Source organism: Haliotis cracherodii, unplaced genomic scaffold, assembly GCF_022045235.1.
Source record: "Haliotis cracherodii isolate W230 unplaced genomic scaffold, xgHalCrac1.p SCAF_3, whole genome shotgun sequence".
Lineage (NCBI taxonomy): Eukaryota > Metazoa > Mollusca > Gastropoda > Lepetellida > Haliotidae > Haliotis > Haliotis cracherodii.
In genome coordinates this window covers 71,712,975-71,737,551 of record NW_027266286.1, presented here as the reverse complement: position 1 = coordinate 71,737,551, position 24,577 = coordinate 71,712,975, and the positions used below count along the sequence as shown (strand labels likewise).

At 38.3% G+C, this 24,577-nt stretch overlaps 4 protein-coding genes across 4 annotated transcripts in view; 2 read left to right on the top strand and 2 right to left on the bottom strand.

The window, feature by feature from the left end:
- Positions 1–219: 219 nt before the first annotated feature.
- Positions 220–11,753, bottom strand: LOC139474167 (small acidic protein-like). The gene is made up of 4 exons (XM_071257064.1): positions 11,642–11,753; positions 7,192–7,278; positions 4,626–4,683; positions 220–2,919 (listed from the first exon to the last, which is right to left on the bottom strand). Exons 1-4 carry the CDS (start codon positions 11,711–11,713, stop codon positions 2,600–2,602), a joined length of 537 nt encoding a protein of 178 aa, XP_071113165.1. The 5' UTR covers positions 11,714–11,753; the 3' UTR covers positions 220–2,599.
- Positions 11,754–11,780: 27 nt separating this feature from the next.
- On the top strand, positions 11,781–17,298 carry LOC139474166 (uncharacterized). Its single transcript, XM_071257063.1, has 5 exons — positions 11,781–11,818; positions 14,063–14,174; positions 15,553–15,620; positions 15,921–16,037; positions 17,232–17,298. Exons 1-5 carry the CDS (start codon positions 11,816–11,818, stop codon positions 17,250–17,252), a joined length of 321 nt encoding a protein of 106 aa, XP_071113164.1. The 5' UTR covers positions 11,781–11,815; the 3' UTR covers positions 17,253–17,298.
- Positions 17,299–20,254: 2,956 nt separating this feature from the next.
- LOC139475921 (F-box/LRR-repeat protein 21-like) lies at positions 20,255–23,520 on the bottom strand. Its single transcript, XM_071259137.1, has 2 exons — positions 23,498–23,520; positions 20,255–21,675 (listed from the first exon to the last, which is right to left on the bottom strand). Exons 1-2 carry the CDS (start codon positions 23,518–23,520, stop codon positions 20,331–20,333), a joined length of 1,368 nt encoding a protein of 455 aa, XP_071115238.1. The 3' UTR covers positions 20,255–20,330.
- Positions 23,521–23,788: 268 nt separating this feature from the next.
- LOC139474350 (intraflagellar transport protein 88 homolog) overlaps positions 23,789–24,577 on the top strand; it is a 28,240-nt gene continuing 27,451 nt past the window's right edge. Inside the window, exon 1 of the mRNA XM_071257332.1 lies at positions 23,789–23,825. The gene's annotated coding sequence lies outside the window, so the exon portion shown is untranslated. The remainder of the gene's footprint in view (positions 23,826–24,577) is intronic.

Genomic DNA, 24,577 nt, shown 5'->3' with positions numbered 1-24,577 from the left:
TGCCTCCCTGCTGCCTGGTTTGTTGATCAGAGATTGACAGTCTGGATCACGAGACAAAATGATTCTGTATTGGCATTTTGGTTGCCATGTCTGAGTCTGAAACCTGTTTTAATGAATCAGTTCTATATGTACAAAAACACTGAGAGACACAATGGCAATTTAAAACAGTTTCATATAGAAATACTCATGATTTTATTCTTCATGGATTTTCATGGCAAATTGATAACATGATAAGTGTGATTGAACTGATATCAGACACAAATAAGAATGGTTGATATTGGTCACATGACACTGTGGTAACCCTAGCAACAGTAATAAACTTGCTACAAATGATCCCTTTGACATGCTTGAAGACATTAACAAATGTAAACAATTTAAACACATTTCATCATTGTTAGTCAGCTTAAAGTGAGTGAGTAAGTGAGTTGGGTTTAACGCCACTCTTTAACAGTATTACAGTTATATCACGGTGTGTCAGCTAAATGTGGGAGGAAAGCCTGAAGTGATGCAGGTCTCAGAGGTTTACCACTTCGGTGAAACCCACAAGCACGGGTATGGTGTTGACAAACCTAGAAACATAATTGGGGTGAACCGGATTTCGAACCCACAAACATAGGTTTCTGGCGTGAACAAGGGACGCAACTCTGCACAGCGAATTGCAGCATCTTAGACACCTTGGCCACCCGCGCCCCCGTCAGGCTCAAAGACTTACTCGACAACAACTGCATTGATGTAAAGAGACACTGGGAAGGGACTTTTCAAAGTGAGTCAGTCTTGTACAAGGCGGAAATAACAGGATCTCAGATCAAAACCATCAAAACAGATATTACTAGAAATCATTCCTGAACAATGTTTACAAACCCCACCACACCTTTGCAGACCAATATGAACCTGTAATACAGCATATATTACACATGTTACCAAGGTTACATGTGTAATACAGACCATGTACTGCATGCTTTAAATGAGAGATATGGTACACAGAACATACCACATGGACAATAAGGAAGATCCCACTGAACATCTCATTGCGTAAATATCTATCCACTAGTATTTGTTGGATCACCGCTCATCTGATCCTAAATATATAATAAAAAGTTACGATTATTGTTTCCTCGTTCACACGCAAAAATATTTTGTAATTACTCAATGGTTCATAAAAAACATCAACACTAATCGCTAGAAGTAAGACGAGTTCTAAGGATGAACAACTTCTTTATTACAATTAGTGCTGTTGATGGCTGAGATTGCCAGGTCTTGTTCATCCATAGAACTCGTCTTACTTCATCACTCCAACTTCTAAATGCCACTCAAAGAAACTAATCGCTAGAGTTAAGAGTTCTGTCCCTCACACTGATACACAAACTTGCCCAACCTAACTCCCTCGTCTTTTACGCCCAAATTTTGCACCTATAGAGTCCAAAACTCAAAGGTATGTATTCGTGGCTGATGTCTTTTGTCCAACCCTGAAAAAATCAGTGATCCAAGAAATTAACAGAATTGCCCTGTACCCGCACAGTAGTACACTAATTATCATGAGCCAGTGTGATCTATCATGGCAATGTCTGATGCCTCCTTGCAAGAAGTGATGGAGGAATATGCTGCTCATACTACTGCCTACTTAGGTAAGACTTCTAACACAACTTGGTTTACCAGTTCTACAACCCTAGATACATTCTTAACTAGCATTGCACATGTCAGCATATGCTGACAACGCTTTGAAGCATAAAAATAATTAATCTGAAATGTCTATTCTTAAAACATAAATTCTACCAACCAACCCAAAAATGGTAAACCAAGTAATAACTACAATCTCATTAAAATCAGATCTTAGCTCTTTCGCGATCTGAGGACATCCCATTATGGCACAGATCAGAACAGCCTTTCGAGAACTTCTACCGACCACTGAAACAACTAACAAAAAGTTGACATCAGCCAATTAGAAAGCAACTTTCTCAAGCTTTACAGCACTCGTTTCAACCTGGTGACTTCCATTTCAAACTACACTTGAAAGATATGTATACACAGTTCTTGATTAAAATTTTGTAAAACTGAACAAATGAACATTCTGGAATGTCTAATATATGGATGCGATTTTATGGCAGTGCTTCCGACATACTGTGCAATGCCTCTTCCGTTCAAATGTTTATCCCACAGAGTGAGAGATCGACGATAATTTTGACGGAATCAGTTGTGCGGGCGTAACTGTCATTCGCGATACCCCATGTTAACGTTTTCGAGGTTGCATGATTTGAAAAGACATTCCGACTCACTTTCATGATCTGGTAAGCTAAGCTTTGATTGGTCGGATGAAAGGTCGTTCTGGCGTGACCTGTAATGGGATGTCCTCAGATCTTTGTTTAGCGATAGCGAGAACTAAAATCGGATTTTAATGAGATTGGAAATAACTACAAACTAATTCTCAAGAGATTCAGTACAGACAGTATTGTATTAATGTCATAAAATGAAATTGAAAAGGCCATTACAAACATGACTTTGTGAATTGTCACGATGACAGCAGCAACTGATGAAACAATGATAACATTCTCAAAAGGAGATTGATAAAGGATGCCAATGTATTGAACGTGCCTCGGTGTCTTCATGAGCTGGATTTTACAAAATTCATTTTCATTTTTTTGGCAGGGGATTCGTTTTCATTGTCATTTTTAGTTTCCTCGGAGTCGTCAGATTGTTTCCTTTTTTCACATTCTTCAGGTTTGCTTTGTTCTTTCTCTCCTGTTTCCTCATCCTTTTCTTCTGTTTTCTCCTCTTTCGTGCTTTCCTCGGTTTCCTGTTCTTTCTTTTCCTCATCATGGAAGCCGAGACCGACATGCCCACGCCGGCCGCCAATCCGACGATGTTCCATGCCTTGCTCATACTGCTCCTCCAACTGGGATGACATCCTCGTCACGTCATGCTCTAGACAAGCACACAATAACAATACTCAGAAATTGGTCTAAATTTGTTGTCGAAATAGTGTACAAGCTAACTACAGCATGCACTCCAGGATTTTGTGATATTGTGACGTGTTACGTTTGGTCTACATGACACACTTTAGCCCCTAGTCTGTAGTGAGAGTCTAGACAAATTCTGTTCGGTCAAGTAGGTGAGGTGAAATGGGGTTTAATGTTGCGGTCTAAATATTGATCAAAAGACCACAAATACAGTAATAATTTTATACATCATATCTCTATACACAATTTAAGTGTATGCATCAATGACATAATTCCAAGTACAGTAAACTACGGTTATAACGAACTCAAAGGGACCACTAATTTTAGTTCGTAATAACCGTAGTTCGTTATAGGCATATATACAGCATTTATACAACAAATGGCCGGGACTAAAAAATAAGTTCGTTATATCGGTCAGTTCGTTATAAGCGTGTTCGTTATAACCGTAGTTTACTGTAGAATTCAATACACAAATAATTCCACGTATTGTGTCCCAATACACAAATAACTCCACGAACCGTATCCCAATACACAAATAATTCCATGTATCGTATTCCAATATACAAATAATTCCAAGTTTTGTATCCCAATACACAAATAATTCCATGAACCGTATCCCAATACACAAATAATTCCAAGTATTGTATCCCAATACACAAATAACCCCAAGTATTGTATCCCAATACACAAATAATTCCAAGTATTGTATCCCAATACACAAATAACCCCAAGTATTGTATTCCAATACACAAATAATTCCACGTATTGTATCCCAATACACAAATAATTCCAAGTATTGTATCCCAATACACAAATAATTCCATGAACCGTATCCCAATATACAAATAATTCCAAGTATCGTATTCCAATATACAAATAATTCCATGAACCGTATCCCAATACACAAATAATTCCAAGTATTGTATCCAAATACACAAATAACCCCAAGTATTGTATCCCAATACACAAATAATTCCAAGTATTGTATCCCAATACACAAATAACCCCAAGTATTGTATTCCAATACACAAATAATTCCAAGTATTGTATCCCAATACACAAATAACTCCCAAGTATTGTATCCCAATACACAAATAATTCCAAGTATTGTATCCCAATACACAAATAACTCCAAGTATTGTATCCCAATATACAAATAACTCCAAGTATTGTATCCTAATATACAAATAACTCCAAGTATTGTATCCTAATATACAAATAACTCCCAAGTATTGTATCCCAAAACACAAACAATTCCAAGTATTGTATCCCAATACACAAATAACTTGCATAAATAATTCCACTTATAGTATCCCTACGTAGTAATAATTCATAATTCTCATGTTTATTGACGATATACTGTATATCTTCAAACATAAAAATAGATACTTTCGCTCATGTGAAATGACTACTTTCAGTCCCACTCTAATGACACTATTTTTTTTCAAACAAAATCTTGAAAATTATGCAGGAAAATGCATAATAAATAGAGCTTTTTTGTTTCTTGTCAAATGGCATGGTATCTCATCGAGTGACGTGCAAAGTCAACATTTTCATGAATGGCGCAGCAATTTTCAGGTCACTTGATGAGATAAACATGCTATTGGAGAAGACAACACAAATGTCCTCTGTGTATCGTATCCCAGTGCAGTAATAATGTACCCCACTTACTGTCCCGGGCCGTGGCAGTGTCCTGATCTCCAATTACAAATCTTCCCTGGTGCTCCTTCTGAAAGAGTCAAGATTTACTCTTTAACAAGCATGAAATATGTCCAGTTGCTATGGAAACTCAAAAAATAAATTTTTAAAACATTCCAAAGTATCAACAGGCACCAGTTTACCACTAGACCTATCAATGTGCCAAGTTTGGTGAAAAAATACAGTACGTCTTTCAAGATCTCCTCCGGAAAGGAGCACTACCGCCATTTGTAATGAAAGTCATTGCCATTGAACCTCGGAATTCATATTTTTAAAAAAAACCAAACTATCAAAAGGCACCAGTTCACCACTAGGCCTATCTATGTGCAAAGTTTGGTAAAGATTTTTCTCATGGTGTTTTGAGTTCTGCTCTGGAAACAAAACGTGACGGATGGACAGACCGCACGCATTCCTATATCCTTCCACTTTATGACGGAGATAATAAGGACAATTACAATGATATGCAAACAGCATGAACAATGTGCTGCATAAATATATATACAAATGATGAGTTACATCATTTCTTAACAAATTAAGCATGTTCATGAATGATAGATTACTTGTTGACATCATGGCAGAATTGGGGCCAAAACCTTCAGTCCAGAACATGCCCACTTGTCCATTCATGTTAATATATAACACAGATAAGCGATAAATCGCAAAGAACAATGAAAATTGGACGACATTATTTTTTTAGAGGAAAGTGTCTAACGAGTTGTTCCCAATATATGTAGCTGCGCAAAGTAGAAATATGCTATGGCCAAATGATCACATCCATAAGTTGGAAAGATAAGACAATCGGGATTGGGAGAAAACGTGCAGATAATTGACGTGAAACATTTTGAGAATACCAAACATACCCCCCTGTACATAAAATGGACTTGTCCGACATTGCCAAGGTTGGACTGTACACAGGGTGACATTATTTACATACAGGTTAATGTTTTAAAAACTTGTACATTTTATTTACATCCTTTAAAAGGCTGTACAAAATGTTGAAATAAACGCCCCTCATGGTTTATTCTCCCTGCAGCGTTTTATTGTATGATAAACAGCTGCCACTCATCGTCTATTTCTTGAATAACATACAGTACTCATTCAACATGGTTTGTTGTCATGATGGATTTAACTCACGATGTCTATCCTGGAGGACTTGCAGTGAAAGTATTGTTAGTCGAATTAGACACATGGAAAGTATCCAAGATTTTTTTACATTAATATGTAAGGTGAGGTGAAATTGGGTTTAACGCTGCGATCAAGATCATTGCACTTTAATATATAGCAACGTCCATGCACGTGTGTGTGTAGCTGCTGTTTTTGTCTGGACTAATGCAGATCTTATAGAGCAGGCCCACTGAGGTATCATGCTGCAGTTCAATCTCATTAAAATCAGACCTCAGTTCTCGCTACCGCTAAACAAAGACCTGAGGACATCCCATTAGCAGTCATGTCAGAACGACCTTTATCCGACCAATCAGAGCATCGCTTACCAGATTATGAAAGTGACAGTCGGAATGTGATTTCTAATCATGCAACCTCGAAAACTCCAAACGATAGTTACGGATTTAACGACTGAATTCATACAAAGTAGACTATCTATTAGCCATTCCAGAATGTTCTTTTGTTTAGGTTTCAAATTTGTAATCGAGAATTTGTCAAAATATGTTTCGAAGCGGAGTCACCAATTTGAAATTAGTGCCGTAAAGCACAAGAAAGCTGCCTTCTGATTGGTCCTTCCATTGGTCGGTCAAAGTTCGCGCAAGGTCGGTCTGACATGACCCGCAATGGGATGTCCTCAGATCTTTGTTTAGCGGTAGCGAGAACTGAGATCTGATTTTAATGAGATTGTGCTGCAGTTTAACATGAAAACCCCACTCAAATACAGTATACTGACTCCAGGGCGACCAGTCTTTGTTTAAGCCCCTTAAAGCCGAGCACCAGGTTTGTTTCTTTATAAATTAACACTCAGCAAAATTCCAGCTATATGATAGCGGTCTGTAAATGTCTTAATCCAGTCTGGATCAGATAACCAGTGATTGAAATCATGAGTAACAATCCACGCAATTGGGATACGATGACGTGCATCAACCAAGTCAGCAAGCTTGACCACCCGATTCCGTTAGTTGCCTCTTTACGGAAAGCATAGGTTGCTAAAGACATATTCTAACTCGGATCTTCGCGGGTTACAAATCCTGGTATCGCTTAAGGACACAACTAGCAGTGAGTAACAACACCATCTTGGCCTGGGTGAGTGAGTTCATATTTAATGACTTGCCATATATGCAGTATATCAACCATATATAGACAACAGAAAATTCAACTCTTTAAAATATTCATAGTGTGTGCGTGTTTACTTGTGTGTGCACAAATGATCCATTAAGTCACCTCTTACAACCAGCAGAAGTTGCTGGGGACAAGTTTACAATAAAACAAGGTAAATATTATAGATTCATTATAAAACAAACTAGAAGGACGAAAGTAAACAGTCTATGTCATTCTGGTAGTGAGGGGGGCATGGGAGAACACATGGGAGATGTACCTTTGAGGCTCCCATCAATCTCAGGAACTTTGATTTCCTGTCTGCATCCCCAAGATCTGCCTTCTCCCAGCTGTTTGCAGAGTGGACCTAACATAACAAATAAAAAAAGAATGTTCACAGATTCAAGCACATATAATTCATGTTTTTAGTGAAGTCAGTACTCACCTGATGAAGGAGCAAGAAGTAACTCTGAAAAGAAGTTGCTATCCACAAAGAGTGTCACGAATTCATGTTTGTTGTGAACAACAACAACAATAATCATGACATTACATTGTAATAATAATTCCACACTCAAAGCATGCTCATTGCGCTACATAATTACTCTTGTCTACGGGTCAATGTGATTCTAGTAGCTTTGTCAGCTCTAGGGGAAAATTCAATCCACGGTGATAGTTTTGTGTCAAGTTTGGCTTTCACGTGTCCATAACATCCTGCAGGGTACCAGTTTCCTGTTGGGTGAAGGGAGCATATTTTAAACAGTCACTTGCAGAAGGAGACACCAAATGTTTGATAACATTTGATTAAGTGTGGGGTAGGACTGAGGCCTTACAAACCTGGAGACACCAAGTCAACAAACACAATTATAGATACTTTTTGGTGCAGGAAAACAATGGGGTTAAACAGTTTAATTTCCCAGTCTCTTCTAGTGATAATCTAAATTGTTCTGCACAACACTGTCGCAGTTGTAATAGTATCTCCATATATACTCGGACCCTGTGGTACCGCAGCATTCATCGTATCGCGACATTTGTGATTTCTGATAGTTCACGCGGGATACGCCTCTTAGCGACTGTCTATTAATGCAAATCAGTAACCAGGAAGTGCTCACTTCATAAAGTAAGGAGTTATTAATGCGTTGATACTTACTTCTGGCATCATTTTTAATATTGCCTTACCCCCATCTATCAATGGCCAACAATATAACCCGCAGTTCCCCAAGTAAACTTTCTCTATCGACCTGAACTAGATCATCTGCATATTCATGGCGACTAATAAGGTAACAGAAGTTACGCAGTCCGCACATTTTTCGTCGCTCCGTGCCGAGAATCTATTGGGAGATCATAAGGGACATAATGCCAAACTTAGAAATACTTTCTTCACTAGTAGCCAAAAGATAAATACATACTTTGGGCATACTAGGAGTGCTTTTTATTGTTGACTTTTAACATTTTTCCATTTTGTGACAAATTATTGTCATCCAATTTATTTTATAAACAATCTTAGAAAATCATTTCTGATATTTTGTTGTTGACTTATAAAATATTTTTCGCTTACTTTTCGGTAAATATGCATTGAATACCTATTACTAATAACACATTTAGAATTTTACTTGTGCTGTCTTTGCACTTGTCTGAACAGATCACTGATCAAGTGGTTGGTAGAATCATGTCCTCTTTTTATCAAATTCGGACCTCCATACACAACTTTACTCTGTACCGCGATACGATGGAGTTCTCTTCCTTGTCAAACAGAGTGCGAGGCCCGGCTTTTACTCAGAGCTACTGATGTAAATAATGAACTTTTATCAGTAAAATATGCATTGTTTGATAAAATAAATGATATCTGATATAGAGAACATGAATAATCATAAAGGTTAGTGAGTGCATTTTGTTCGTTTAGTGTACATGACAGGTACCGCCATACCCTGAGGTTGCAGGCTAATTATGCAAAACAATATGCTCCAATATGAAAGGCTTGCATTAAGTCCTGTCTATTCTTATTTAAGAATAAAGGTGTTTGTTTATAAACAAGAGAAAAGTCTGGTTACGTGATAAGCCAACACGCATGGTGTGGTCACTTGAGTAGAATCTTCTCTCACAGAATAAGGCGAGCAGTGCCTATTGAGCTTGGGGGTTCTCGACAAACTAAACAATTCTTCAGAACCGCCGATGTACTAGTCTTCTAACTGAATTGTGCATGAACTAAAGGTATGTCGTCACACTTAGAAATTATTTTATGCATGGTTTAAAAACACATACAACCGTCGACGTACTCACAGGCCCCTGAAGCAGGATAGTAATATTATTGAAACACCGGACCCATATACATATATATGGGTCCTGTGTTTCAGTAATATTACTATCCTGCTTCAGGGGATATATATGGGTCCGGTGTTTCAATAATATTACTATCCTGCTTCAGGGGCTGTGGACGTACTGTACCTTTAAAGGGGCACTGATCTAACGCAATTCCCCGGGACTGGTTGTTGCCTTTGTTATTGTTTTTTCCCAGTGAGTACCCGGATGTAGAACAGAAATCTAGACTAGCTCGCGACCTCTGTTGCGCCATTCGTAAGCGCATTAGTCACTTTTATGGATACCGGTAGTAATAAGAGCGTATGGTCACATTGATCAACAAAATGAAATACAGTTTTCGAGATAATAAGGAAATGTAGGCATCTTTGTGGGTAGCATCGGTAATGGTGACGAAGTTTTGATAAGTCACTTGCTTGGTAATTTTGCGATTTTCGTTTACACTATTTTGACTTGCAACACAAAGTAAATATTTCACCTGAGCATTGCTTTTTTTATAGTGTGTATATTTTTTTACTGTCAAAATGTGTAACATATTTATTAAACGTCTAAATATTCAGTTATTTTACAAAGTGACTGAAAAACATTTCCATCTGTATTATTATGATAACGAATTCCAAACATTTTGATGTTTAATGTCATCACCAAGAGACTGAAAATGGTACGTTGAAAAGTACATTTCTATGTTGTTTGGCTTCTAATCCTACATAATAATCTGTTGTGATGTTTGTAGGCCCTTTTGATCGTCTTAATCAATCTGGACAGATTTTTTAGTCAAAATGACTGAAATATTTACACATTTTAAAAATTGCCTGAGAGAATCACATTTTACAAATTGACGGTAATCTATACACGCTTACAAAGGAAATGACCTGTGAAAACAACGTCTATCGCGCATTGAAGAATTTCCCAACCAAGACGTAGAAAAACAAGAACGAATCGGTTCAAATGAAGGAAAACAAAATGCAAATAACATAATTACAACTTGCCAAATTTATGTGTATAAATAGGCAGCTTCCTTATTCGAGGAATCTATCCGTGAATATCCACACAAAGGAATAATATCCCACTCGTCTGCAGCTATACAAAATAACTTATTCGATGTCACGTGTCTCTGTAACTATCAAATATTCTAAAAGATATATATCGTTTCGGGTGTCAAGTCTCAAGGGTCGGCTGAGAAAGGCCACGTGACAACTATTTTCATTACGTCGACGGTTCCTAAAAAATCCATTGAGTTTGATAACAATGAGCAACCAAGGGTATTATCAGTTAACCCTTTGAACAAATTGTATGTTGTTTTTACATCGGCACTTCACGCCATGATATGAGTGTATTCCCTTTGTTTTAGTAAACCTAGACATGTAAACACTCACTTTTGACATATCCACTGTGCAAGATAACAGTGATTAATCAATCAACGTATTTTCTGTTAATCCTTTGATGACTAGGAACGATCCGTTGATTTACAAAAAAAAGTAAATCAACTGATCATTCATCTCTTGCTGGGCTGCCACGTGCATATTACATAACCTCACTTCAAACCTGGATTTAGATTGAATAATTACCCCAGACACAATAAATGCCAAATGAGAACCTTTGTCAGGTAATCTAAGTGGTGCTACCACTAATTGTACCTGTAATAAATTCATTAACTGAGCATCAAGGGAATGACGACAAATACACAAGTGTAGGGTTATACGAGAAAACGTGTATGACAACAAGGGAGTAGTAATCGTATTACACAATCCGAAATCCGAAAATGCTTTCACTGCATGGATACTTTTTTTAGTATTAAACTATAACCATCTGGGGTATTTCCAAATGACGACTTCCGATGAGCTCCACCGTTCTTTTTGTCTGTTTGTTTAGGCTGAAGAAATTATTTAACATGCGCCCTTTGTCGAATCTTTATAGATCACAGTTAACCAATCAGTGTTTATGCAAAAATGCGTAAAACAAATATTGCCTCCAGCCTCCAAGTTTATTTAGCTGTCCTTGCAGACGGTAGCCCAGTCTCTGGTCACGCTCAGTTGCGTTGCGTATCATCCGGGTACTCACGGGGGAAAAAACAATAACAAAGGCAACAACCAGTCCGGGGAATGGCGTTAGATCAGTGCCCCTTTAAGTTGTATCAGATTCACGTCTGTTAGTGACATGTATAATTAAATTTACATGATAAAGTTATACATTTTCTCAAAAATTATTCTCACATTGACCCATCGAAGTTGTGTCAGTAGTAGAAAACTCAATAACTGAAAATCGTTCTCTTTTGATAACTTGTGGAATAAAAAATCCTGCCTCACGAGCACCTGTTCTCTGATCGAAAACCGAACAATAATTATCTTACTTATTACATCGAATAAAACACACAAAACTAGATGTTTTGAGTTTCTTATTTGTTTTGCAAAACAAACCTTTGGCGTTGCAGCATCGCTTTCCGTTTTCTCTGCGGTGCTTATAGTGTTGTCGTTTGTACTGTCACTCATTTCTGCGCTTATCGTTTCCAACTGAACGTACTCCGGAAGTAGGTGCCCGACGTTTGCGCATGCCAGCTCTGCAACTTCCTTTCACGATCTAACACCATCAAAATGGTGAGGGATACGACTTGTTCTTCCAAAATCCGTGTTCATCCTTAGCATTGAAACATCAACATTCTTAACTATGATTAATTTCAAATGTCCATTCTTGACACTACAAGTCTGATAATATATTAAGATCGTTGGATCTTTAATTATGCCGAAATAGTGTCTTTGTTTACGGCTGTGTAGTACAGGTACAAGAGATATATACATCTGAACTAGCACGAGCTACATCTAGAATGCACCCTGTAAATTAGGATGATTTGTGTTCATATCAGGATCCCAAAGTTCTCAAACGGAAGGTTCCAAGGCTCTTTGTGTGTATTTGAGCAGTGCATGCTTCTATTTTTCGAATGAAATATTAAGAATTGCAAGAGCCTTGATGGTCAAGCTTGTTATTAGTGCACAGGCCAACGATATACATATCCAAACTCTCTTCAGCAGAATCAGTATAATTCAGATTGTGAGATGTTGTGTAAAACCAAGAGGCAAAGGCGTAGATAAACTTATTTTGGCATGGATATGATTATCAAAATTATGCTGACGTTGAACATGCTCCATTTTAATGAGTATTTGATGTTGAGCACCTTCCTTTATGACGTCCAAAGATTGGCATATGAGAAAACGTGTTCTAAGTATTCTGCAATTGGTCACAATTTTGATCATAGGACCCCTTTAGCACAACGCTTTATTTAATATCGACGTTAGAAGTCATAATCATCTGACAGTGGGGTCCAAGGTTCTCGGCAATATTCCAGCTGTATGACGGCGGTTTGTAAATAATAGAGTCTGGAGTGCAGGACCAGATAATCCAGTGATTGATATCATGATCATCGATTGCTTTAGTATTTGAATCGAGGGACATGAAACTTTTAACATTATTCTGGTTATGACGAGGACACCTTGACCAGATCGGAGTTAAACCCAAAATCAGGGTATAACTGGTATCATATAGGCTCACCTAGACAATGCAATAATGATGTCTGATAGCCCACTTGGCACATGACATTTTGAAAATGATAGTACTCTTTTCCAAGATGCCCAAATAGTCTATGGTACGCTGATGTGTAGGGGAGGTAGTTTCCTTGAATGACCATGATGACAGTTGGACACTAATTGCTAAAACTGTTTTGAACTGAAATGTTGCAAATTAGTTGTTCGATAATTTGGGTATGAAATATATACACCGATTGAAGATTGATACTTGTGTGGTGTATTATTCACTCATCTGTAATTAACATCTTAACTTCTTTGACTTGACATTCATCAGCTGTTCACTCTTATTTCAAACACTGAGTATGTGCATTTGTTTTAGTGAATCCTGATCCATAAGGAAGATTTTTTGAAGGTGTGAAAATGGTTATGCTTATTTACAGGTATCTCGAAGAGTTAAGTATTTACGACAGGTCAAGTGACACACAGATTTAAGATTTTGGTGTGATAGCCGGTTTTGAGGTTAAAATTACCTCATTACGCCTGTAATTCAATCCCCCAAATTACGATAATTGTTATATTTTCCACGAATTATTAACATTATTAACATGCATGAAATATTATTATTAATTGTTAATGCAACCTTGACAAGAAGCATTCTACAGCATGATTATGCTGACCAAAGACAGCCATGCTTCACATAGTTTTAAAATATCCATTTCTCAGTGATAGGGTCTCTGATAGGTTGTTTTAACACCCTGGTCATTATATCGGTAATTTTTTCCAGGCACAGACAGGAAACTATTCACATGTAAACTGTTATTTCTGGTATCCCCCTCCGTGAAATTGGAATCTTGCTAAGAGCGGTGTAAAACCAAACTCGCTCAAAACTCTGTTGTCTTTCTGAAAAACATACAATGTGTGAAGCCTATTTCTGGTGTCCCCCGCTGTGATATTGCTGAAATATTGCTAAAAGCGGCGTAAAACCTCACTCACTCACTTTGAAAAACAAAAGTTTTTGAATGTGTGGAGCTTTGACCTCATGTTAAACTTACATGTAGGCATCATTTAACTGTTTATACAACACAGCTTTACTTTTTACTGGAGACGAGTATTTTTTTCTGTGCTATGGCAATGGCATATGTAATACTGTTATATTTTTAAAATTTATACCTGGATTCAGTGTCAACCTAAGATAAGGGGGGATCGTTGTTGTTTGCTCCTAATTCAAGGGACGCCTTAAATCTTGTAACGTCAGGGCATTGACAAGAGCCCCTTGACATCCATACATCTTAACTTTGAACACTGTTGGTTGTTGTCCAGGTGAACATCCCGAAACAGAGGAGGACCTTCTGCAGAGGAAGGGAATGCAAGAAACACACCATGCACAAAGTCACCCAGTATAAGGCTGGCAAAGCCTCCCTCTATGCCCAGGGTACAGAACTGTTTCATCTTCAGATATATATAGAAAATAGAAAATATGTCATTGGTCACAAGGATTAGTGACTCTTCATTACTTCTCAGTTAAGAGTTAATGTAGTGTTCATTCTCGTTGACAAAAAAAGAAGGGCCCTTTTTGGCCTCTAGTGATAAAAAAAAAGAAGTCAAATGGTGCGCCACAAACTTCTAGGTGATTCTTCCTCTCATGACGTGCGAGGGTGCTTGTTCCGATGTTTGACCGTCAATCTGTCATTGAAATTAATTTCTTGTGCTTAAGAGCACATTTCAGGAATCTTTATATTTCTATTTCGGTCAAAAAGCATTCAAGGAAGTAAAACCAATTAACTTGGAATAAGCAGTCGGTCCAGGACAGTGTTTCGACAGTCATGACAACAGAGCTATCGTAGACATGCTTTTCTACTTGCTGTTTGGCTTGCTGATCTCCGAAGTCATGAAGTCATTTCTACTGTTGCATCGCAAGATGCATGCATCACTTTTTACATACATGTACTTAGTTTCAGTACAATACTCAACAGTATCAAAAGACGCTTGATAACACAAATGCGCAACTGAGCAGTGGTTTCAGATGTTTCGTATTTGGATTGTCCTTCCAGCACAACTGTGCCTCTCTGGAATCTGTTGTCTTGGTGTCAACTGAGTCATTGATAAAGACAGAGATGGTGGTGCAATGGAAGGAGAATAACTAGCATTTCATGTGTTAATGATATCACTTGGACCTCTTTCTTAATGTCCAGTAGTGAGATCTGTTACATGAGTGCAACATATTGTCCAAGTATAAGTGGATCAAAGGATATCTACTTTTGAGAAATCATATATACAACAAGTTTATGATATTTCCTGAATGTCTCTAAACTGTAAATGTCATACTTATAACCAAATACGACTGCCTCCGTGGTCTTGTGGTAGAGCGTCCACCCGGAGAGCGGAAAGTTCGGGGTTCGATCCTCGGTTGCGTCATACCAAATGACGTTAAAAGATGGTACTTGTTGTTACCCTGTCTGGCGCTCGGCATTAACATGATTAAGGGGGTAGAACAAGGACTGGTCGGCTCGGAGTCGGTATACTGTGTCTAAACTACAACATGGTATCTCAGTGAGCTAGCAATATAAATCGGCATCAGTCCGGACTAGTACAAGCAGCCGCACACACGCACACACACACGTGCATGCACGTCGCTATTTAAGTGCAATAACCTTGGACGCGACGTTAAACCCAATTTCACCTCACCTATAAGCAAATACACAGTATCAGCTTTGTTTAATAATTTGTCATGACCACTGTGGTAATTCTTGTACGTTGTCCTTACTTTAATAAAGAAATAACCTTATCGGTTGTTGTTTTCATCTCAACAGGTAAGAGGAGATACGACAGAAAACAGTCCGGATATGGTGGTCAGACCAAGCCTATTTTCCACAAGAAGGTAACTTGTACTAGAGACACATTAATATTGATTTTGGTAATGGATAATGCTGAATGAGTATTTAACTTCTCTTCCTTCCTTCCTTCCTTCCTTCCTCCTCCTTCCTTCTCTCCCCCCGAGTTTCCTCCCTGTGTTGTAGAGACCCATTTTACATGTTCTTAGTGTCACATTGGCTGAAATGTTGCTTGAAACAGTAAATACATACTCACTTGATCACTTGTAATCAGAATCCCTTTATTAAGATGATTCTTTTGTTACAAATATCAGAACATTTTGAATGATTTTTTTTCCTGCATTTAGGCAAAAACTACCAAGAAGATTGTACTTCGTATGGAATGTAGCCAGTGCAAATACAGGAAACAGCTCTCCCTAAAACGCTGCAAGCACTTTGAGTTGGGTGGTGACAAGAAGAGGAAGGTATGTATTTGGGGAGTGTCAGCAGTTATGTCCCTTGGAATATTGTAATGACGCAGTGAAAGAGGTTCATGTTGAGTTCTACTCTTCTGGTATGTAGGGTATATACAGACCCCCAAGTGTTTATCTTTCAACCTTAGGTTTATGACAGGAACCCCCTGACATTCAACAAGATGCAGTTGTCAACCTTTCAATAGGCTCCATGGTGTCAAGATCAATGGCACTATGTGACATAAAAATGCTGCAGTGCCTGTCATCATGGGATATGTTTGACTGTCAGATTCATAATTTGATACAGTAGTACAAACATATTCAAAATTACAACTCCTTTGACTATATCCATGTCACCATTAGCATTGATATCATCTGGAACAAAAGTTGATAGCTTGCTAATGACATGTACTCCTGGGTGTGAGTATAGTAAGATATTTGAAAGCACATTGCATCTGTCAAAATAACTGCAGAATAGCTAAGAACAATTGAACAAAGAAGTACTGATACATGTCATGTTCAGTCACAAAGCACATATTGTAAGATGATTACCGGGAGTCTATCAATTGTACCACCATTTGTTCAGAGAGAAAGAGGGTAATTATTAATTAAATTCTGAAGGATGTCATGAGACTGACTTGGAAACAACTTTGTTTAATAACATAATGTACAGAAACATGCCTTTTTGAATATTATTTTGTAAAATATGGATTTTATACATGTCTTCCACATCCACAAGATGTAGGTCCTTGTGTTCCATGTATTGCCGTGGAGACGCATCTATGACAATCCTTGATTTGCTCACAAAAATCTCTTTATAAGCTCCAACTATTACATGGTTTAAGATTCTGTCCTCAGTTGATCTGCAAACCATTGTCCAAATGTTTTCTATGAATCATTGTGCGAGATACTTCCAGCACAACTGTGCCTCTCTGGAATCTGTTGTCTTGGTGTCAACTGAGTCATTGATAAAGACAGAGATGGTGGTGCAATGGAAGGAGATTAACTAGCATTTCATGTGTTAATGATATCACTTGGACCTCTTTCTTAATGTCCAGTAGTGAGATCTGTTACATGAGTGCAATATATAATATTTCTCAACAGTTAACATGCTATTTTTTAGAAGTTAACAGCCTATATGTGCAAAAAAATTGTATAAAGTTGAATCCAAATTTCAATTCTAATACTATACTTTTTGTGTTGCAGGGCCAGATGATCATGTTCTAGATGTGTCCATCCTTTGTGTACATTAAGAAATAAATGGGGGAGCATACATATGTCTTGGTGTTCTTTATCGTATGATGGGGTCCGAAAACTGAAAAGGACATCACCACCCCTGGTTGCAAGAGACAAGCCAAATGAGAATTTGATGACTGTAATGGCTGCCAAGTATGGATCTTGAAATCGGGCCACAGCAGCAAATAATATGTTGATGTACTCAACTGTTACAGAGACTTAACACAAGTTCTCTTCCCACAGCCAGTTTGCAGGCACATAAAGTGTTGCTGTACTATTTCCTGGATTGTGCTTATATCTGGGTTGCTCAAACTCGACTTAAATACTGTAGCTTTATGCTTACTGGTATGGATGAGCGAGCAGCACAAAAGTTCGAACAGATCCATAGTTTGGATTGCATATTAAAACAAACCATTTGATCAACAACATTTAAAATGATAATATTGGATTAAAGAAACTACCCCATAGGGATTCAATGGTTTCTGGGTTAAGATAGATCCCCCAGGAACCTAGGCTGGTCATCAGAGGCTGTCAAATAGTCAAGTCCCGTTGATCCAACATTGTTGGTTGCTTATGATTGTTGGATAAATGAAATTAAGTAGTATCGAAGTTTGTGATCGGAAATCGCACAACTACATGATAGGTAACTATATAAACACTTATTAAAAAATGAAATATTCATATTGTTATATTTCATTGTTAGAAGAATATGTTTTCTAATCATGCAACCTCTAAAGCTTAGCACAAAACAACTGTTACGGACTGAATGACTTATTAAAATTCTTTAAAAAGGATAGTCTGGAATGGAAGTCACCAGTTTGAAACTGGTACCACAAAGCTTAAGTGTCTGATTAACAAGACTGATTAATGAATGATTTCGGTAATTCGTTGCAAATGAGGCATGTCGAAGACAAGTGCGAGACTGTCAGTTTAACGGGTCTGAATAGCACAGATTTAATCGGTTCCCAACATTAGTGTTGGATAAAGTTGATTGTCCGATTAACGAGGCTTGACTGTAGGTGGTGCCTCGGTGCCTCGGTTGATTGCATTGGACGTTGCTCACTGGATTGTCTTGAACAGACTGTCGGCTGTCAGTAGCTGGTATAAGCACCACTTGATCTGATGACATTTATAACACCTACACAAGGTGCAAGAAGTCCAGATCGCAACGCAATGGAGCACTTCTGGGATCATGAGCCAGGGACCCACCTATGCAAGCTACAGGAACACAAACATAACCTTCATGAGGGATGTAACATAATATCCCAGTTGCAAATTTGGTGTCATGTAAACATGAGATCACATGGTGCTTACACCAGCTATTGGACAGCTTCCATGATAGAGTGTCCGTGTGGAGAGTGGAAGGTCCGTGGTTCGATCCCCGGCTGTGTCACACCAAAAGACGTTAAAAGATGGTACTTGTTGTTACCCTGTCTGGCGCTTGGCATTAAGGGGTTAAAACAAGGACTGGTCGGCTTGGAGTCTGTATACTGTGTCTGAGTGTGGTAGTCATGTAAAACGAGGCATGGTATCTCAGTGGGCTAGCACTATAAATCGGCATCAGTCCGGACTAGAACAAGCAGCCATACACATACATGGACCTCGCTACATAAGTGCAATAATCTTAGACGCGATGTTAAACCCCATTTCACCACCTACACCAGCTATTGATGCTTGAACGTTTCTGAAGGTTCATGGTTTTTGATGACCAACAGAAAATAAGACCCAAAACATTACACATGAACTCATTCAAATTGAGTTGAAAATGTTACATGTTTATATAAGGTCAAAATGTGAAATGCTGGCCAGCTACGTTTTACTGAGCTGTGGCTGCAAATGAACATCACATGCTACATACTCACTTAGTAATGTCATACATACAACATAAAACATTTAAAGTGTAAAGATACATTTATGAAGTTATGGGTGGTGCTTAACTTTTGCTCACTTATTTTGCTCATTCTGGTACAATTTATTGCAATTTCCTTCTTGTAAAGTGATAGCGTATATTTTGGGAAACAAACTGACAGAGCTATCCAAAAGCAAAAGGAATGTTTTAAAATATTAAACACGATGACACGACCTGTGTATTATCCCAGATGAAAATCAACTACTGGCAGTCTAAATGTGTGCAGCAGTTTTGCTGTTGCACGGCATATGTTGAACTGCTATACATTCAATATCCTGCTTCCCTCCATGCTTATCCGAGTTAGAATTGGTCTTAGCAACCCATGCTTGTTGTACAACGCCGCTAATGTGATTGGGTGGTCGGAATCACTGACTATATGCATATCATCATATCCCAATTGCGTAGAACGATTCTCATGTCATCCACAGAATTATCAGGTCCAGATTTGATTATTCAGAGATCGCCGTCCTCCACATGGAATATTTCTGAGTGTGGCATTAAACAAACATAAATGACCATTGATCAACTTTTTCAGTCTGTTTGAAAGTTAGATATAACACTTCCCCTCTGGTTTCTTTATGCGAGGATGGCGTGAAACAACAAGCATAACCCTTTCCTTACAATATACTTGACTGAATGAATACAACTACCAGTATTCTGAATATGTAAGCAATGACAGTACTCGTACACAATCCCCACACTCCAATACTGGGATCATCCTGAGCACACTTTGAGCCCACGTCTACCTTGTGCCTCTTCAACAACCTGTGTCCACCAGTTGTACAGTGAGCTCTCCAGATGACGGAATTGCAACTTCAATGTTAGTGTACAGGGGTGAGAATCCTGAAGGATTCAGCGAACCTTAGGTTAACAACCGTTTGAATTGTCAGTGAAGTAGATGTGCCTCCTCCCAACAATTAAATCATGCCACGCAAAGTTGAACCCAAACTTAAATTCTAATTAGATACATTTTGTGTTGCAGGCCTAAATGATCCTGTTACAGATGTGTCCATCCTTCGTGTACATTGAGACACTGAATTGACCACATATTTTTTTAATTTTTAATTCCGATGAACACCCCCAAATTATTAACCATGCTCCGATGAAAAGTTATTTCTAACCCCGTGGGAAATAAAGTTGTTGATCCAACAGACCTTTGGTTAACAACTGTTTGAATTGTCAATGAAGTAGATGTGCCTCTTCCCAACAATTAAATCATGCTCCTTGGCAACCGTTTCCACATAATCGTTCTTGGACATGAGATTCCACTCTCTTCCAAGGCAACTTGAAACTGCGGTAGCCATTCTTTCCTCCGTCCAGTTGGCTTGTGCGAAGTCAATCGCTTCCTGTGGCACAAGCATTTCATCCGGGACATGAAATCTGAATCTAACCATTTCCGCTTGTACATAGACATTTTGTAACTTTTTATTCAGAAACACAACGATGAGCAGTGTGCTACTGGAAAGTACATCCCTCATTCCAAGAGTGTGGAGTCTGGGACATGTTTGTACCATCTTGACGATACTCGTGTTGTAACTGCTAGTAACATCTTCCTCGTCATGGCGGCAGCTTGGAGCAAGAACGTTGTAATCGACAAACTCTTCCAACGTGTTGCCATAGTTGGCAAGAGTATCGCACAGTTTGTCGTAATGCAGAGAGGTCAAGGTCATCAGCACAAGTGACACCAGCGGAATACTGGGCTTGAACAGATCCTCATCCAAGTCGCCCAGAACTTTCACATGGAAATAAACCCGCAGTTGCTTGTGACGAGCCAGATCCTGCCACTGTTCTTCACTCAGATTATTCAGTCTCTGTTTTTTGGGGTGCAGTCTGATGCTGAGCTTTGTGAGAGAAGCCCCGGCGAGATGTTTGATGAGGCTGTAATGGACGTGGTTGTAGTCCAGCGCAAGTTCCCGAAGATGAACCAGGTACATCAGAGAACTCACGGAGTAAGAAGGAAAGGAATTCACCAAACTCAGTTTCTGTAAAGTCTGACAATGTTGCAGTCCAATGGGTAGCGGATCGTTATTAGAAGCAGGTGTAAAGGTTAGGCCTCTCATTTGTACAGTTTTCAAGTGTATGTTCTTCTGAAGAAAGTCATGAATGAGTGACCGGAAACCCTTTGGAAATGCTATTTTTCCATCATTGCAAAGAGCAATGCTTTCTATATTTGAACAAACGTTAGAGATTGCTGTGAATATGTCAAATGAGTCGCTATCACAGAAAGTAACTTTCACATGACGGAAATGTCGCCCGTAATCATTAATGCAGCTTATCAGGTCGAGTTTTAAACTTTCATCCTGACTGAGATTTGACTCCGTGCATTCATTATCCCCCAGATGTGTGAAGTATTTCCAGACTTGTGGGACTGTCAGCACCCTGTGCCAAGCCTGGCACACATACTTCATCTTCAGCCTCTCACGTGGGTGCAAGTAGCTGAAGATACTGGCCAGGGTCACCTCGGGGAGCGCCTCCCACAGAGGAGACATCTTGGTACCAATCAAACTGAAAGTAGAAAAAAGTCAAATGTAAAACCGCAATTACGTGAGTTTGTGTGTGTCATGAGTTGGTTGGTGCATTCAGCAGTATTCTAGCTATATGGCCTGTAAAACAATCAAGTCTGGACCAGACAATCCAGTGACTAATATAGGAAACTATATGGCCTGTAAACAATCAAGTCTGGACCAGAAAATCCAGTGACCGGTATAGGAAACTTTGGGGAATGACAAGGGGCCATTAATAACAGGTTTTTTGCAACATATAACATCCTATGCATATAAAAGGTGAAAATGGATGTATATGATTTTATGTGAGAGTCCCATGGAATGCCAAAAAAAATATGTAAGTTTGAATATATAAAATTCATTAAATTTTAGACCTTGTTTAGTGTCCAAGGTTTCATTTTCTTTACTCACCTAAGTTTGGTTTCAAACAAGGAAAATCCAATCTTTATTTTGGATGGGCATTTGCAAAAAGAATTATTTGTTTGCTAGTACATTTATGCAGACAACCACAATGCACACTGGACAAAAGTAAAAGGTGCAACTATGCTTGTCGTAAGAAGCGACTAAAGAGATCGGGCGGTCAGGCTCGCTGACTTTGTTGATGCATGTCATCGATCACAATTGCGCGGATTGGTGATATCAATCACTGGATTGTCTGGTCCAGACTTTATTATTTACAGACCCCTGTCATATAGCTTGAATATTGCTGCGTGCGACATTAAACGACAAACAAACTGGACAAAAAAGCCCCCTGTCCATGAAGCAGATGTGTCTGTCGATAGGGCAGGGGACAGGCATAGATACACATTCACAACGTTATGGGTTTCAAATTTAAGATTTAAGGGCATGTCTCCAAAGATCTGCTTGATTATAAAAATTATTACAACAATTTAGCTATTACTTTGAAAAGTCATTTATTTAAAAAAATTAATTATGAAAAAATATTAATATCTTTTAACTACTGTAAATATATCATTGTCAACAGTATCATGTATACAACAATGATTTGTGCCAACTTAATAAATAACAATAACAAATTTTCAGGAAGTCATTGTTATGAAAACATAAGATTAGTTTTGTTTTCATAATATGTTTGTTTTACATTTTTATATCGCATAAATGTGCCATATTCTGATTCCAGATTCTGAAGGTACCACATGTAAATTACAATTTGTTTTGCCTTCTGGATTACATACATGCACTTTATGGCAGTATAGGTACTTGCATCAATAGGTAGGAATGCTACAGGCTTAACAACAAAAAGGTTTATTTTTATTAATATTTGATACAAAAGTCAACGGAGATATGATGAAGAGAATTTAGGGACGTCAACTTCTATATACTGAGGAACACAACGTTTTGGAGTATATACTTCCTCCTTCATCAGGTGAATAAATGCTACGAAGCAGAGAACTTATATATGTACCTGTAAGAACAACAGATGTAATAAGATAACAAAGGTAAACAATTAAAAAGGGAAGCCAACAGTTAATTGGCGCTGATAGGTGATTAGCAATGAACAAATGGATGCCGACACCTAACAGTTAATTAACGCTGATAGGTGACAGCGATGAGATATTGTCGTGGATATGCAGAGATCAGTTTGGAAGGTTCATATAAATAGACGACACACGTGTATATATATGACACATTGGTAGAGTAATTCTTTCATTTTGGTAAAACTGACTTGGGAATTTAACAGTAAAAGTCACTCATTCACGCTGACGAGTGGGCGTACCTTCCAGCTCACGTAACCTATCTATGTACACTGCTATCAGCTGCCTCACGATACCGAAGGTCGGGATCATAAAAGTATATCTTACCCTTTCAAATGTATGTCTTCCATTTCATATCTTCATTCTCCATGTGAAGGCAAACATTGTTATTATTTCTACAAGGGAAGTCATCAACACGTGAGTCGGCGTCAACAACAATAACAAATCAGCACGTGATTTACTTGCGGATGACGCGGTCCGCGCACGTTGCTACTGTAAACACTTCCACGGTAAACTGGGCTCATGTCTACCAATGCAAGCGATAAGATTACCGCGCTTGCCATCAGTGTAACCAGTTAGCTTCATTAGAACGAAATACGCATGCCTGGGGAAAGGCATTCTGGGAAATAATTCCAGAAGAAAACAGATTCATATGGTAAGTGTCAGAAGGTATATTTTGTTTCAGCTCTAAATCTAACCTTCATACTGTTTAAACAGTTTAGTAAATTATCAAAAATGAAATAATGAATTTATTAGTTGTCATTTTGGAAGATAATAATCGCAGTTCTTTCAAAATAATACGTGAAAGGCGGGTTGTACCAAATGCGTTCAGTTTTCGTCCACATAAGTTTATCATAGTAACGAACATCTTCAGGTCGATTTGTCTATATATGAACACATTTTCGGATAAAGTCTGTTTTATAGCAACCAGACTTAAAGTTACGTGTGTATTTTACCAGACGTTACCAGAAATATAGGAAGTTGTCAGAATTATTACTGACAGGCATCATTCCAAATACTGAGATAAGACTACTCCTGCTCATGGTCTTTGTCAGTAGATACCTTCTGCTATTCAAGCATACCCAAATGTAACATGCTCATTCAACATTAGTCACATGAACAAATACATATATTGGAAAATGGTCGATACAAAGATGCATGTGTTAAAGTGTTGGCACACTACATGAAATTGATAATGTGAAACAGGATCGGGTATACATAAGTTATCATGCTCAAAGAAACAAGTCAAACCCAGTCTCATTACATCTCATTTTCCTCTGACATGATACTCCATAGAGGGTTGTATCAGGGGAATTTTCTCATGAGCCAGTCAGCGTTGAAGCTTCTAAGGTCTCAGTATGCGTGGGCAAAGCATTCAGACCATCATATCTGATTTCTGTATCTAAA